This window comes from Dendropsophus ebraccatus, chromosome 1, assembly GCF_027789765.1.
Source record: "Dendropsophus ebraccatus isolate aDenEbr1 chromosome 1, aDenEbr1.pat, whole genome shotgun sequence".
NCBI lineage: Eukaryota > Metazoa > Chordata > Amphibia > Anura > Hylidae > Dendropsophus > Dendropsophus ebraccatus.
This window is the reverse complement of record NC_091454.1, coordinates 21,521,234-21,535,670: the sequence shown is the minus strand read 5'-3', so window position 1 is coordinate 21,535,670 and position 14,437 is coordinate 21,521,234. Positions and strand designations below refer to the sequence as shown.

Sequence of the window (14,437 nt, the reverse complement as noted above, 5' to 3'; positions counted from 1 at the left end):
TTGATTTGGGGGTCTTTTTTTTTTTTTTTTTTTTTTTTTTACTTTTTGAATGTTGAAAAATCAGTTGGTGATTTTAGAGGCAGGAACACGCTGCTAAAGATCACTGATGTAGTCCAGGTTGAAATATAGCGTTCCAGTACAGGGGTCACTAACTTCTTTACCGCCCATCAGAAAATAACTCTGTCAGGTGCCAAGCCAAAAGCTGGGGGCTGTGATTTTCCGCTCCAACCACTAGGTGTCTCACTCTCCCCTGTGCACAGCTGCAGTGTGTACGGTTTAGTTATTCACAGGTGTAGGACACCTTTCTTTCTCTTTTCTTCTCCTTTCCTGTCACACGACCCTATATAGTATAGGGGTTTCCTGTTCTCTAGTTAGTTACTAGGAGTTACAGTCGGAGTTGAGCACAGTACAGTTCAGTGTGGAGTCTAAGACTCCTAGTATGCAGTGCTAAGCCCTAGAAGTGGGGTAACCATGTGTTGGGACACCCTTGTCTATGCCTGGTATCCTTCTTAAACGTCAGTCACCCCCTAGAAGAGAGGAAGAGGGACTGACCCCCAGTGAGACAAAGCTGCTAAGTGCTGAAGTATCTTACTGACAAAGACCGTCCACCTGGGGGGAATCTTCAGTGGGAGCTCGAGCTAGAGACAGATCTAGGACTCGTACTATCTCACATGGTGGTCTTTGATCTTGTGTAGGCAGAAGTCAGTCATATATGCCCAGTACAAATATATATGTAAGTACGAGAAGTTCTTCTTTCAAGTATCCACACCACAATCCTGGCAGAGTATTGCACTACTTCAATAAGAGCCCCTACACCACCCTCGCTACACAAAGTCTTTTCTCTTCACCTCTACCTGCAGTCTACTTCGAGACTTGTATTGCTTTTGCACTAGCACCTGTGACCAGTTAGGCTAGGTTCACACTGCGTTTTTGCAAAAACGGATGAAAAACAGGATGCATTTGTGTTGCATTTAGAGCGAATCCTGTTAAAAAAAAATGGCTTCATTATGTGGGGGAACAATAAGTGAAATCAGTTATCATTGAATCTTATATGCAAATGTGGCTTCTGTTTGGTACTCAATCACATCCATTGTATCTGGAGCCGGGGGAGGCTGCTGAGCTCTGTACTCTGGGAATGGTTGCAGAGGTATTTTTAGTATGAATTCTAATAGATGACGTTTCTCTATTTTAAGCCCAGTCAGCCGCTCATTCTCCTCGACTCCATTACTATACATATAAATGGGATCTATAGTCCCATTCAGAAATCCTTCTTATTGTGTCCCTGTCATCCATTCCTACACAGGGCAAGGAAGGGGCATTCATGGTCCGGGATTCCAGACAGCCGGGGATGTACACCGTATCCATCTTCACCAAATCATTAGGGTAAACTCCAAAACCCCTCTGGCTTATATGACTCTTGTGACTTTTTTTTTTTTTTTTGTTAAAGGACAACAATACTGAATGTATTTTTTAATATTTTATTACAGAAACAATGTTAGACAAATTTGTAATATACACTAATTATGAGAAATGCACATATGTTGCTGTTCAGGTAGGCTTCAATTTCTCTAAAAAAAAATGTGATGTCACGACTCAGTCTATACCTGAAGGGTCTAGCAGGGGGCGCAGTATATGTAGAAATTACATGCATAAAATCGTAACATCACTTTTTACATGTAATTTTTACATATACTGCGCCCCTGCTGGACTCTTCAGGTATAGACCGGGTCGTCATTTCACATTTTGTTAGAGAAATTAAAGCCTGTCTGATCTACTAAATTGAGGGAAATAATAAGTGTACGTTAGAAATTTGTCTAGCTTTGCTTATGTAATAACATTAAAAAATACATTTTGGACGGAGTTGTCCTTAGATGTCCTTAAATAGCGCCACCCCTGTTTGTGTAGGGTATTGCAGCTCAGTCCCATACAGCGCAATGGACCTAAGCTGAAAAACTAGACTCTATTCATGCACGTCTGAAGTTGTGATTTTATACACAGGGATGACACAGTGAAACATTATCATATTCGGCAAACCAGGGATTCTCCTCCACGCTATTACTTGGCTGAGAAGATCGTGCTCCCGAACATCCCAGAGCTTATTAACTACCACCAACACAATGGCGGGGGTAAGTGTCATACGGAAAGGATTTTCACTTAAAGAATTTACTTGCTTTGCTGTATAGTAACATGTATAGTATAGTAACATGTATAGTATAGTATATGTATAGTATAGTAACATGTATAGGATAATCCTATTGGCTCTATCATTCATTCAGGTCTGGTGACAAGGTTGCGGCATCCAGTGTCTTGCTGGAATCAGACGACCCCCGTAACGGCAGGACTGAGCTACGGTGAGCCTGATACTTTGTAGTCTGGATTGGGTTTTTAGAATGTAAAGAGATAGAGATTGCAGTGAGCCAGGGAGTGAAGCGCTCAACCATGCACTTCTCCCAGTACTGTCTGCACACTTTTCCTTGTTCTATCTAACAGTCAGTGGGACACTGAACACCTGGACCCTGACCATTCAAAAAGTTTGACATATCTATAAGACATAACCATAACAGGCCTGCCAATAAGCAGTACTGGTGTGTAATCAAATTACCAAAAATAATACACAACTCATAGATGTACAATTTAAAAAAAATCAATATTTATACATATAAAAATATAAAAAAAAATACCATGGAATGACCATAAAAATGTACTAACCAGAGGGGTATGAACTGGTGAGGTATATAAACTGAACATTACTAACGCAGTAAAAAAAAAAACATATTATAATAATAAATACTGTACATAATGAAAGTATTCTTAGCGCCATCTGGTGCCTAGTGTGTAAATGGCAAAACACTGCAGTAACTATATTGGGGAAACACCTGTGAGTCTAATGTTTAGTGAAAATGTGCTTACTAATGTGTAGAGTAATGCGCCAAGTAAATTTACGAAAACATGTAAGGCTTAAAGGGGTACTCTGGCAAAAAAATAATTGTTTCTGAATCACTTGGGGTCAGAAACCTATGCAGATTTGTAAATTACTTCTATTAAAAAACCTTAAAGGGGTTGTCCAGTGGTACAAAAACATGACCACTTTCTTTTAGAGACAACACGACTCTTGTTTCCAGTTCAGGTGCAATTTGCAATTAAGCTCCATTCACTTCAATGGAAGAAAGTGGCCATGTTTTTGTAGTGCTGGATAACCACTTTAAGCCTTTCAGGACTTGTCAGCTGCTGGATGTCCTGCAGGAAGTGGTGTATTCTCTCCAGTCAGACACAGTGCTCTCTACTGCCTCCTCTGTCCATGACAAGAACTGTCCAGAGCAGCATGAATAATGCTAAAAAGTTATAATATACAGCCAAAAAAATGCTAAAATTATAGATTTTGCCTCTTCTTTAGGAAAATGGGAAATTGATCCCACCCACTTGACTTTTGTTCAAGAGGTCGGTTGCGGTCAGTTTGGTGTGGTCAAACTGGCAACTTGGCAAGGCACCAGAAAAGTGGCGGTAAAGATGATCCGGGAAGGAATGATGTCAGAGGAAGACTTTGTGGAGGAAGCCCAGGTGTTAATGTAAGTTATTTATGGTGGGAGGTACAAGCTACGTATATGTATACCTCCCAGGTGTCTCTGTCTTGTAAGGATAGCCCCTACTTTTTAAGCCAAGTCCCTCTGTCCCCATTAGCTCCTAAATGGGTTATCCAGCAAAAATCTTTTTCTTTCAAACCAACTGGTTTCAGAAAGTTATATAGATTTGTAATTTACTTCTATTTAAAAATCTCTAGTCTTTCCATACTTACCAGCTGCTGTATGTCCTGCAGGAAGTGGTGTATTCTCTCCAGACTGACACAGTGCTCTCTGTCCGAGACAGGAACTGTCCAGGGCTGAAAAGGTTTTCTACGGGGATTTGCTACTGCTCTGGACAGTTCCTGACATGGACAGAGGTGGCAGCAGAGAGCACTGTGTCAGACTGGAAAGAAAACAACACTTCCTGCAGGACATACAACAGCTGATAAGTATGGGAAGACTTAAGATCTTTAAATAGAAGTTAATTACAAATCTATATAAGTTTCTGAAACCAGCTGATTTGAAAGAAAAAGATTTTTGCTGGATAACCCCTTTACATGTCTGTCTAACAACTAGATCAGGACAGAACAGGAAATATGAGTATGGATTAGCATGTTCTATGTGCAGGAGAATGTTAGAACACCTGCATTATATACCTGCTGAGGCTCTCTGCCTGCTAAAGATGATCCATACTGTTCCTGAAAGGTAAATCAAGGCTTAAAGCATAGGAAGGACACAGAGCAGCAGTCACCTTGTATCATATACACTGTTAATACCTTATGTCTTGGTCTTGTATTCCTCCTGGTCTATAGGAAGCTTTCCCATTCTAAACTTGTGCAGTTTCTGGGAGTTTGTACCCAACAAGCGCCCATCTTCCTTGTATTTGAGTTTATGGAACATGGCAGCCTGAACGACTACCTGCGCAGGAACCGGGGCACGCTGACACGGAGTATAGCTCTGGGGATGTGTCAGGATGTCTGTGAAGGGATGGAGTATCTGGAGGCCTCTAACTTTATTCACAGGGACCTGGTAGGTATAGTATAGACAAACTTTTGTAAATGCCTTAAAGGGGTATTCTTCTTTTTTCTGTCTGTCCTTTCTGATTTTTAACTTTTAAAGGGGTAGTTCACAATTTTTTTTTTCTTCCAAATCAACTGGTGCTAGAAAGTGCCAGAAATATGTAATTTACTTTTATTAAAAAAAAAATCTCCAATCGCCATGTCAGGAACTTTCCGAGCAGTAGCAAAATCCCAAAGAAAATATCTGCTGCTCTCCAGATTGGAGAGAATACATCGCTTCCTGCAGGACATACAGCAACTGAAAAGTACTGGAAGACTAAAGATTTTTTAATAGAAGTAAATTACAAATCTCTGGCACTTTCTGGCACCAGTTGATTTGAAAGAATAAATGTGTCGGTGAACTACCCCTTTAAAATGTCTGCCTCGCCCTCCCATTCACTCACGCCCTCCCATTCACCCACTGCGAGCTCCGCCGTGGAATTCCGCTATATTTGCTTAGTGTGAACATACCCTTAGTGTTGAGGTTCGGAGAATGTTGCCGAACTTGAACAGCTTGACTGATCCACTCAGGATTACAAGGGTTCTTATATGTGCTTAAAGGGGTTGTCAAGGGAGCAGAGGAAAGAGTAAGCTATAAGATATTTGGTCTTTTCTCTCTTCAAAAAAAAAAGACCAAATACAGGAAGTCTCAGTCTTTGGCGCGCTCAAAGACATGGCTTGGCATTGATTGAGAATGCGTGGAGCGGGACAAGTCTTTACTGCGCATATGTATAGCTGCTGCGCGTCCACATTCGGTAGCAGAGAATCCTGGGGGGTGCTCGCATTATACGGTCAGCTCTCCTGTCACACAGCACCAAAACCTCTTTAACCACACAGTGACATTATACTGTCAATCCCGCTGCAAGTATGTATTCTCATAGGAGTGAACAGGCACTGGATCCGCAGTGGATTTTGCAGCGTAAAATCCACTGCGGATCCGGTACATGTGAAGGCACCCTTAAAGGGGTTGTTCAGCAACATTTTTTTTTTCTTTCAAATCAACTGGTGTCAAAAAGTGCCAGAGATTTTTGATTTACTTCTGTTAAAAAAAATCTTCAGTCTTCCAGTGCTTATCAGCTGCTGTATGTTCTGCGGGACGTGGTGTTTTCTTTCCAGTCTGACACAGTGCTCTCTGCTGCTACCTCTACCCATGTCAGGAACTGTCCAGAGCAGTAGCAAATCCCCATAGAAAACCTCTCCTGCTCTCCAGACTGGAAAGAATACACCACTTCCTGCAGGACATACAGCAGCTGATAAGTACTGGAAGACTGGAGATTTTTTATTTTTTTTTAATAGAAGTAAATTACAAATCTCTGGCACTTTCTGGCACCAGTTGATTTGAAAGAATAAAACTTTCAGTGAACAACCCTTTTAGTACTGAGGCAATATCGGTCTTTCTGACTAACTGGATCCAGCTATATATCAGCATGTAATACCTTATTCCTCCTGTAGTGGCCGCTGCAGGGGAAATAAGCAGCAAATGGTAACTTCCCCTAATGTACTATAATTTTTTACAAGATTCCGAGAACTCTTGGACACAAAATTTGCTTTGAATAATGATGTTATTCCCCACATATATAATAGATACCTATAAATGATTTACATTATAAAGAGTAACCTATGACTGTGTGAGCCATGTATTCATTCATTCCCAGGCCGCTCGTAACTGTCTGGTTGGAGAATCATTGGTTGTCAAGGTGTCGGATTTTGGCATGACCAGGTAAGGAAGACATATATTAGGACAGGGATGGGGAACCTTGGCTTTCCAGCTGTTGCAAAACTACAACTCCCATCATGCCTGGACAGCCAAAGCTGTAGCTTTGGCTTTCCAGGCATGATGGGAGTTGTAGTTTTGCAACAGCTGTAAGAAATGAAGGTGGATTTTGATCGATCATATAGGTTATGTTCCCACAACCTTTTTTTTTTTTTTCGGCAAAATAACGACCGTTGTTTAATAATGATGGCCGTAAATAATGATCATTATTGACAGTCGTCACGGTAAAATAATGACTGTTATTTTACATAAAAAGACGTCTTGGAATCTCTAAAAAAAATTGCACGTTTTCCCATACTTATCAGCTGCTGTATGCCCTGCAGGAAGTGGTGTATTCTTTCCAGTCTGGGACAGTGCTCTCTGCTGCCACCTCTGTCCATGTCAGGAACTGTTCAGAACAGGAGAGGTTTTCTATGAGGATTTACTACTGTTCTGGACAGTTCCTGACATGGACAGAGGTGGCAGCAGAGAACACTGTGTCTGACTGGAAAGAATAAACCACTTCCTGAAGGACATACAGCAGCTGATAAGTACTGGAAGACCTGGGATTTTTAAATAGAAGTAATTTGCAAATCTATATAACTTTCTGGAACCAGTTGATTTGAAAGGAAAAATATTTCTCTGGAGAATCCCTTTAAACAAGGACCAGACAAAATCAGCTATAATCTGCAGAGGAATTTAGCAGGGAGTGATCGACTTCCCTGCAGTGCCCCCTCAGGAGAAATGAAGAATTACATAATGTCCATTATTATTCATTAGGTGCTCCAAATTCACACTAAAATTGTTCACCTTAAAGGGGTTCTCCAAGGTAAGAAAAAGCACAATTAATTTATTGCAAAAACAGTACTACCCCTGTCCTCAAGGTTGTGTGTGGTACTACAATTCAGCTCCATTTACTTCAATAGAACTGAACTGCAAAACCCGGACTGCGGAAAAGAGTGGTGCTGTTTCTGGAGGAAAGCGGCCATGTTAGACATCCCCTGTAAAGCAGTTATAGACAAGCGTATTGTCAGAGCATTTTTTCACCTCTTTTGGCTACCCTTTCGATACTCGTATATTGAGTAATTGTGCTACTTTTCTAGGTTTGTCCTTGATGACCAGTACACAAGCTCAACAGGTACTAAATTCCCTGTGAAATGGTCAGCTCCGGAAGTTTTTCGATACGGACGCTACAGCAGCAAGTCCGACGTGTGGTCTTATGGTATGTCGAAGTCATCTTAAGTTAACGCTATATCGAAGTATTCATACCCCAGCCAATCTTAAAACATAGATTGGAGAAGCACACGTCTGAGCGCTTCTCTCCATTATGACAGAATGTGGGAGCCAATCAGAGCAAGAGTTAGCTGTAAGATATATTTGATTTATGTATGTATTATATATGTCTCTGCTGGGCAGGTGTCCTGGTTTGGGAGGTCTTCAGCGAGGGGAAGACGCCATTTGAACACCTCAGTAGTTCGGACGTTGTAGAAGAAGTGTCAAATGGCTTGAGGCTCTTCAGACCCAAGATGGCATCGGAGAAGGTGTACCAGTTCATGAACAGCTGCTGGCAGGAAGTAAGTAAATATACCGTATGCCCGTATGTTTTCACGCTTTTGCACACGTAGCAGATGGTGACCGATCTGCTAGATCGGCTCTCATTTACTGGACCTATTAGACGGACGGATATTTGGGCAGTAAGGGCTGCATGGACATCGTTAGCGATGTCCATGCAGCCCTTGCTCTAACACCTGTTACCTTACCTCTCCCCGCTCCCGGTCTTCTCTCCTGTGCTCGCAGCTTCCCGATTTTGCTGATTATCGCTCCGCTTAATAGGACCCTAATGGTGCGTTTACACAGACAGATTTATCTGACAGATCTTTGAAGCCAAAACCAGGAACAGACTATAAACAGGGATTAGGTCATAAAGGAAAGACTAGGATCTATCCTCTTTTCAAATCCATTCCTGGCTTTGGCTTCCAAAATCTGTCAGATAAATCTTTCTGTGTAAACGCACCCTAATGCTAAGTTTACGGCGGCGGGGGTGGCGATCGGAGCGGCGGCGGAGGTGGGGATCGGAGCGGTGGCGATCGGGGCGGCGGGGGTGGTGATCAGAGCGGCGGCGGAGGGGGGTGACGATCGAGTCGGCGCAGTGGGCCGGGCGGGGCAGCCGGACTATCGCGCGACGACTGTTTACACGGAACGATCTGTGAATTTTTTGTGAACTACAAACGACGATTTATGAACATGTTAAAAGATCAAAATGAACGATTTCTTGCTTGTCGTGCGATCGTTCGCTGTGTTTACACGTACGATTATCGTTCGAATTCCATCGTTATCGTGCAAATTCGCACGATAATCGTTCCGTGTAAACCCAGCATTACAGTCAGTAGCTCTGGATTATATTCAATCAAGGAATATTGTCAGATTTGTTTTATCATCCTAGTAATGAATCCCAGAGACTGAGGCCTTAGGGCCCTATTACATAGGACGGTTATCGTATCGTATCGAGTAGTTGCAGGCAACGATCGAAAAATCGTTTGTATGTCGCTGATTGTTTATTTAGGGCCCTATTACACGGGATGATTATCGTGCGAAAAATAGTTATATCGTTTGAATTTAAACGATAATCGTTCTGTGTAATTGCAGGCAACGATCGAAAAATCGTTCGTATGTCGTTGATCGTTTATTTGGATCTGAACCTAAAATCATTGTTAATTGTTTGCTCAAGTTTTGCATTTTTTCAGTAACCGTTCAGTGTAATTGCACATTGCCCATTGTTTTGCTGGGATCAGAAGGAATAAACGATCATAGTAACGATCGCAATAACGATTGTAGTAACGATCGTAACTAACGACCATCATTTTGTGTAATATGGTAAACGATTTCAGGTTAAGGCTAAACAATGTAATTTGCGATCCTTTAATCCTCGTTAATCGTTGAAAATCGCTTTGTGTAGAAGCGATAATTCACCCAATCGATCGTTAAACGATTTTAAAGCAACAATTTGGTTTTTATGACAATCAGCGTTTTGAGGAATGAATTGTTAGAAAAAAATTTTAAAAAATTGTTAATGCGATCGTTTTTAGGATCGCTTAAGCCCATCTCACACATAGAGTAAATCTTTCAAAGACTGTTTACACGAAGTGATCTGCAAATTTTTAGCGAACGCCCAACAACGATTTGAGAACATTTTGAAATATCACAATGAACGGTTTTTCGCTCGTTGCTTGATCGTTCGCTGTGTTTACACGAGCCGATTATTGCTCAAATGTGATCGTTATTGTGAAAATTCGAACGATAATTGTTCCGTGTAAACGCAGCATTAGTCTCCACAATTCGTGGCCATAAATTTCTATTGGGTTATTCACACAATCCTTAGTTTGCGAGCATACGATCCGATCCACAATTTTAAAAAAGGACACTACGCTCCCAGGTTTTTCTACTGCTTCAGCAATTGAAGTCTATGGGACGTCCGCAAAAAATATGGATCCGCAGAAAATACAGATTCCCCAGGAAAAGTTACTGGCTGAAAGCAATTATGTGACCTTTTTAGGGGGTTTGGCATCTTTATTGAACCAGCTCAACTTTATTAACAAGCACTTTTTTGGGGGTCTTCAAGAAAATACAGATTGGGGGCATGATAGCGGACACAATGTACGGACCAGAAAACAAAAACCCACTGACTGGGAGATTTATCAAACATGGTGTAAAGTGAAACTGGTTCAGTTGCCCCTAGCAACCAATCAGATTCCACCTTTCATTTTCCAAAGAGTCTGTGAGGAATGAAAGGTGGAATCTGATTGGTTGCTAGGGGCAACTGAGCCAGTTTCACTTGATAAATCTCCTGTATGTGTGAATGAGGACTAAGGGTCCATAGACATTAGAGAATATTACTGTGAACCTGCCAATGGACTGGCCAAATATCTAATGTGTATGGGGGTCTCCCAACTCTCCTCCAACAAATGATGTCAGTACATACAACCTTCACCACCCCATCCCTTGGTTGTCTCTAGAAATAAGTTGCTTCTTCCTTAGTAGACATGTGGCCTCTGCTTTCTCTCCCGTCCATATTGTAAGCACATGCAGGCTTTGCCACGTCTACATATATAAGCAGGAATTGGAAGGAATAAGCTTCAACAGAAAGAGTGTTTGACTAATAGATTTGAATGTGTAAAATTGCGTTTACACTGAACGATTATCGTTAAAATTTTCTCAATAACGATCGCATTTGAGCAATAATTGTTCCGTGTAAACGCAGCGAACGATCAAGCAATGAGTGAGAAATCATTCATTTTGATCTTTTAACATGTTCTCAAATCGTCGTTGGTCGTTCGCTAAAAATTCGCGGATCGCTTTGTGTAAACAGTCTTTCACCGATTCATCCTATGTGTGAGGTGGGCTTAAAAACAATCAGAATAACAATTTTTCAAACAATTTATGTGTCTAAACGCTGATCGTTATAGAAACCAAACTGTTGCTTCAAATTTGTTAAACGATCGATTGGGCGAATTATCGCTTCGTGTAAACGGACCATTAAGCCACTTCAAAGGGGTACTCCAGCAAAAAACTTTTTCTTTCAAATCAACTGGTGTCAGAAAGTTATGTAGATTTGTACTTTACTTTTTAAAAATCTCAAATCTTCCAGTACTTATCATCTGCTGTATGCCCTGCAGGAAATGGTGTTTTCCATCTGACACAGTGCTCTCTGCTGCCATCTCTGTACTTGTCAGGAACTCTCCAGAGCAGGAGAGGTTTTTTCTTAATAGGGGTTTCTTACTGCTCTGGAAAGTTCCTGACAAAAGTGGCAGCAGAGAGCACTGTGTCAGACTGGAAAGAATACACCACTTCCCGCAGGACATACAGCAGCTGATAAATATTGGATTTTTTTAATAGAAGTAACTTACAAATCTGTAAAACTTTTTGACACCAGTTGATTTAAAAAGTTATTTTTTTCTCCTGAGTACCCCTAGATGGGTATCTGATGATATAAAGGGATGCAGTGCTGAGCCAGGCCAAGCTGTTTTGGTAATACTCTTATGTGTTACTATGACATGTGTTACAAGTTTCTTTGTTTTTTTTTTTAAAGAGACAGACACCTTTTATAAAGTCATTTACCGCAACTAATTCCTTTACTTCTTCAATTTTTGACAGAACCCAGAGCTTCGCCCATCGTTCTGCCGTCTGCTGAAAGAGATCACAGATATCTCGGAGATAGAAATGTGACCCGGATGGAGATGTCAGAATGTCGTGCTTGGAATTCCCTTTCCGTTTATCTGTGTGTCCATCTTTGCACTGTATAGCGGTCAATATATCCCGTCCATCATGGGGTATATGGTTATGGCTTTGGCTGTCCAGACATGATGGGAGTTGTAGTTTTGCAACAGCTGGGGAGCCAAAGATTCCCTACCCCTGGTATAGAAAGTCAGATATTGTGCCAGTCTAAAAACAAAATGCACTTTCAATGCCAGCAGAAAAGCATTCACGTCTTTGGGCAGTGCTCCCCGACCTGTTGCAGAACTACAACTCCCATCATGCCCTGACATGCCTGAATCTATCAGGGCATGATAGGTGTTGCAGCAGCCACAGGTTGAGGAACACTGCCTTTGGTTTGTACACATCAAACATGGTGTAAAGTGAAACTGGCTCAGTTGCCCCTAGCAACCAATCAGATTCCACCTTTCATTCCTCACAGACTCTTTGGAAAATGAAAGGTGGAATCTGATTGGTTGCTAGGGGCAACTGAGCCAGTTTCACTTTACACCATGTTTGATAAATCTCCCTCATAGAATACAGTTTGCAGTACCACCTGCAGGTCAGACATGGTACTGCAAGAGTCGCTAGGCGCCACTTTCTCTTTTTCCTCCATTGTATATGTAGTACAGTATTTATCTTCCATGTTTTAAATGCATTGCAAGAAACTAGTATTCTTATGTTATTTTCAGGTTTTCTTTTTTTTCCCCCTAAACTATAATCTATCTCAATGACTGGTGATGTCATACATGCTGTTCCTGATATGGTGTCCCTCAATAATAACATAGTCCAAGGGTAGGGAACCTTCGCTCTCCAAAACTACAACTCCCATCATGCCTTTAGCTTTGGCTGCCCAGGCATGATGGGAGTTGTAGTTTTGCAACAGCTGGAGAGCCAAGGATCCCTACCCCTGGGCTATTCATAGGGATTTTCTGGGGGTTCGATGGAGCATAGGGTGGAGGCACTACGACAGCTCACATTGATGATGCCCCACTAGCCCCCAATTGGGTAATCGGTACCTGCAAGGGTCTGTATAAGAAAATAATATTAGTTTTCTTTTCCGATAAATCTTTTTGCAAAAAACGGATGAAAAAACAGATGCATTTGTGTGCATCCGCTTTGATTCGTGATTCCAACGGATCAAAATGCATCTGTTTTTTTAACGTACCCAAAAATGCGGTCGGTGGCTGTAGTCAGTATGAATCTAAAGTGTTGCCACCACAGCTAACTATAGGTGTGCCTCTTATGTGAAACCCACTAGTCAGACCCCCTCATTGATTTGCTGGTTACCCCCTAGGCCAGGAATGGGGAACCTTCGGCCCGCCATCTGTTGCAAAACTACAATTCCCATCATGCCTGGATCAGCAATGATGGGAAATGTAGTTCTGCAACAGCTGGAGAGCAGGAGGTTCCCCATCCCTTGCCTAGGGGGTACCATACTTGGGGTAAGTGAGACTCCCCCTTTAAAAAGTCAATGTGACCATGGTTTTGGGTACTCTAAAAATAAACCTGATGCAGTTTTTATCCTTTTTTATATAGTGGAAGTCTATGGAAAACGGATTAAAATGGACGCACACAAATGCATCTGTTATTTTGCGTAAAATGGATGTAAAAATATTAGATCGACTGTCCATAGCCTTTTCACTATATATTTACTTCAATAGTAATATGGTGCCACCGCTCCATTGAGTACATGCTAACCACTTTCAGGCCCCCTTCACATTTCTGTGGCCATTTTTACAGACTTCAGAGAACCATCAGTGTTTCCTGACCTCAAAAACGGAAGAGAAAAAAAATACATACTTACCTGGTTCACGGCTGCAACGGTACTCCCGGCCAGCTTCTCCCTCTGTCTCTGTGAGCACACGAGTAACGTCACTCATGCGCCGCATCACTGGATGGAGAGAGAGCGACCTCTTGTTGGCCGGAGGCATAATGCTGCCTATGGCCAGAAGACTGATTGACAGGGCGGGGAGCTAATGGGTCCCAGCCCTGTCAGACACAGCACCACATTTACCTGTATGGGCTCTATAAGCCTGGAGTTGGGCAGGTGCTGGACTGGAGCACTATGCAGTACATGCGGAATTCCTGACAGTTTCTGGATAAGCATTCAGAGCTGTCCAAAATTCTGGATGCTGAAGTGTGAGGGAGCCTTGATTTTGCACTGGGTCCTGTCGCTCATGAACTTATATTCTGGAACTCAATGTAAGACCTCATGTACATGGCTGTAGCCAGTATGAAGTGTTGCCACCACAGCCAAATATAGGTGTGCCTCCTATGTGTTATCGACTAGTCAGACCCCCCCCCCCCCAATCCGTTTGCTTGTTACATCCTTAGGCAAGCATAGGGATACCTCAGACCTGCAATTCCCATCATGCCTGGATCAGGAATGATGGGAATTGTAGTTTTACAACAGCTGATTCTTATTCTTGTGAAACGTTACTATTAATAAAAGTTCAGAGACTGAATACACTTGTTTTAATTTTTTTTTCTCTTTACCCAATCACTGTCGGTCTATATGTACATACTATTCAAGGGGTACTCGAGCGGGAAAAAAAAAAATCTTTCAAATCAATTTGTGTCAGAAAGTGCCAGAGATTTGTAATTTATTTCTATTAAAAGATCTCTAGTCTTCCCGTACTTATCAGCTGCTGTATGTCCTGCAGGAAGTGGTCTGTTCTTTCCAGTCCTCTCTGCTGCCACCTCTGTCCATGTCATGAACTGTCCAGAGCTGTGGCAAATCGCTATAGAAAACCCTCTCCTGCTCTCAAGACTGGAGAGAATAGGCCACTTCCTGCAGGACAAACAGCAGCTGA

The 14,437-nt window shown here is 42.0% G+C and overlaps 1 protein-coding gene across 5 annotated transcripts in view; it reads left to right on the top strand.

The window, feature by feature from the left end:
* ITK (IL2 inducible T cell kinase) overlaps positions 1-11,950 on the top strand; it is an 80,439-nt gene extending 68,489 nt beyond the window's left edge. For all 5 annotated transcript variants that reach the window (XM_069968844.1, XM_069968853.1, XM_069968862.1 and 2 more), the window contains 9 exons: positions 1,304-1,383; positions 1,999-2,126; positions 2,277-2,351; positions 3,395-3,566; positions 4,373-4,589; positions 6,274-6,338; positions 7,475-7,593; positions 7,788-7,945; positions 11,523-11,950. In XM_069968844.1, coding sequence (XP_069824945.1) covers positions 1,304-1,383; positions 1,999-2,126; positions 2,277-2,351; positions 3,395-3,566; positions 4,373-4,589; positions 6,274-6,338; positions 7,475-7,593; positions 7,788-7,945; positions 11,523-11,594 — 1,086 coding nt within the window. In that variant the 3' untranslated portion in view covers positions 11,595-11,950. The remainder of the gene's footprint in view (positions 1-1,303; positions 1,384-1,998; positions 2,127-2,276; positions 2,352-3,394; positions 3,567-4,372; positions 4,590-6,273; positions 6,339-7,474; positions 7,594-7,787; positions 7,946-11,522) is intronic.
* Positions 11,951-14,437: the final 2,487 nt, after the last annotated feature.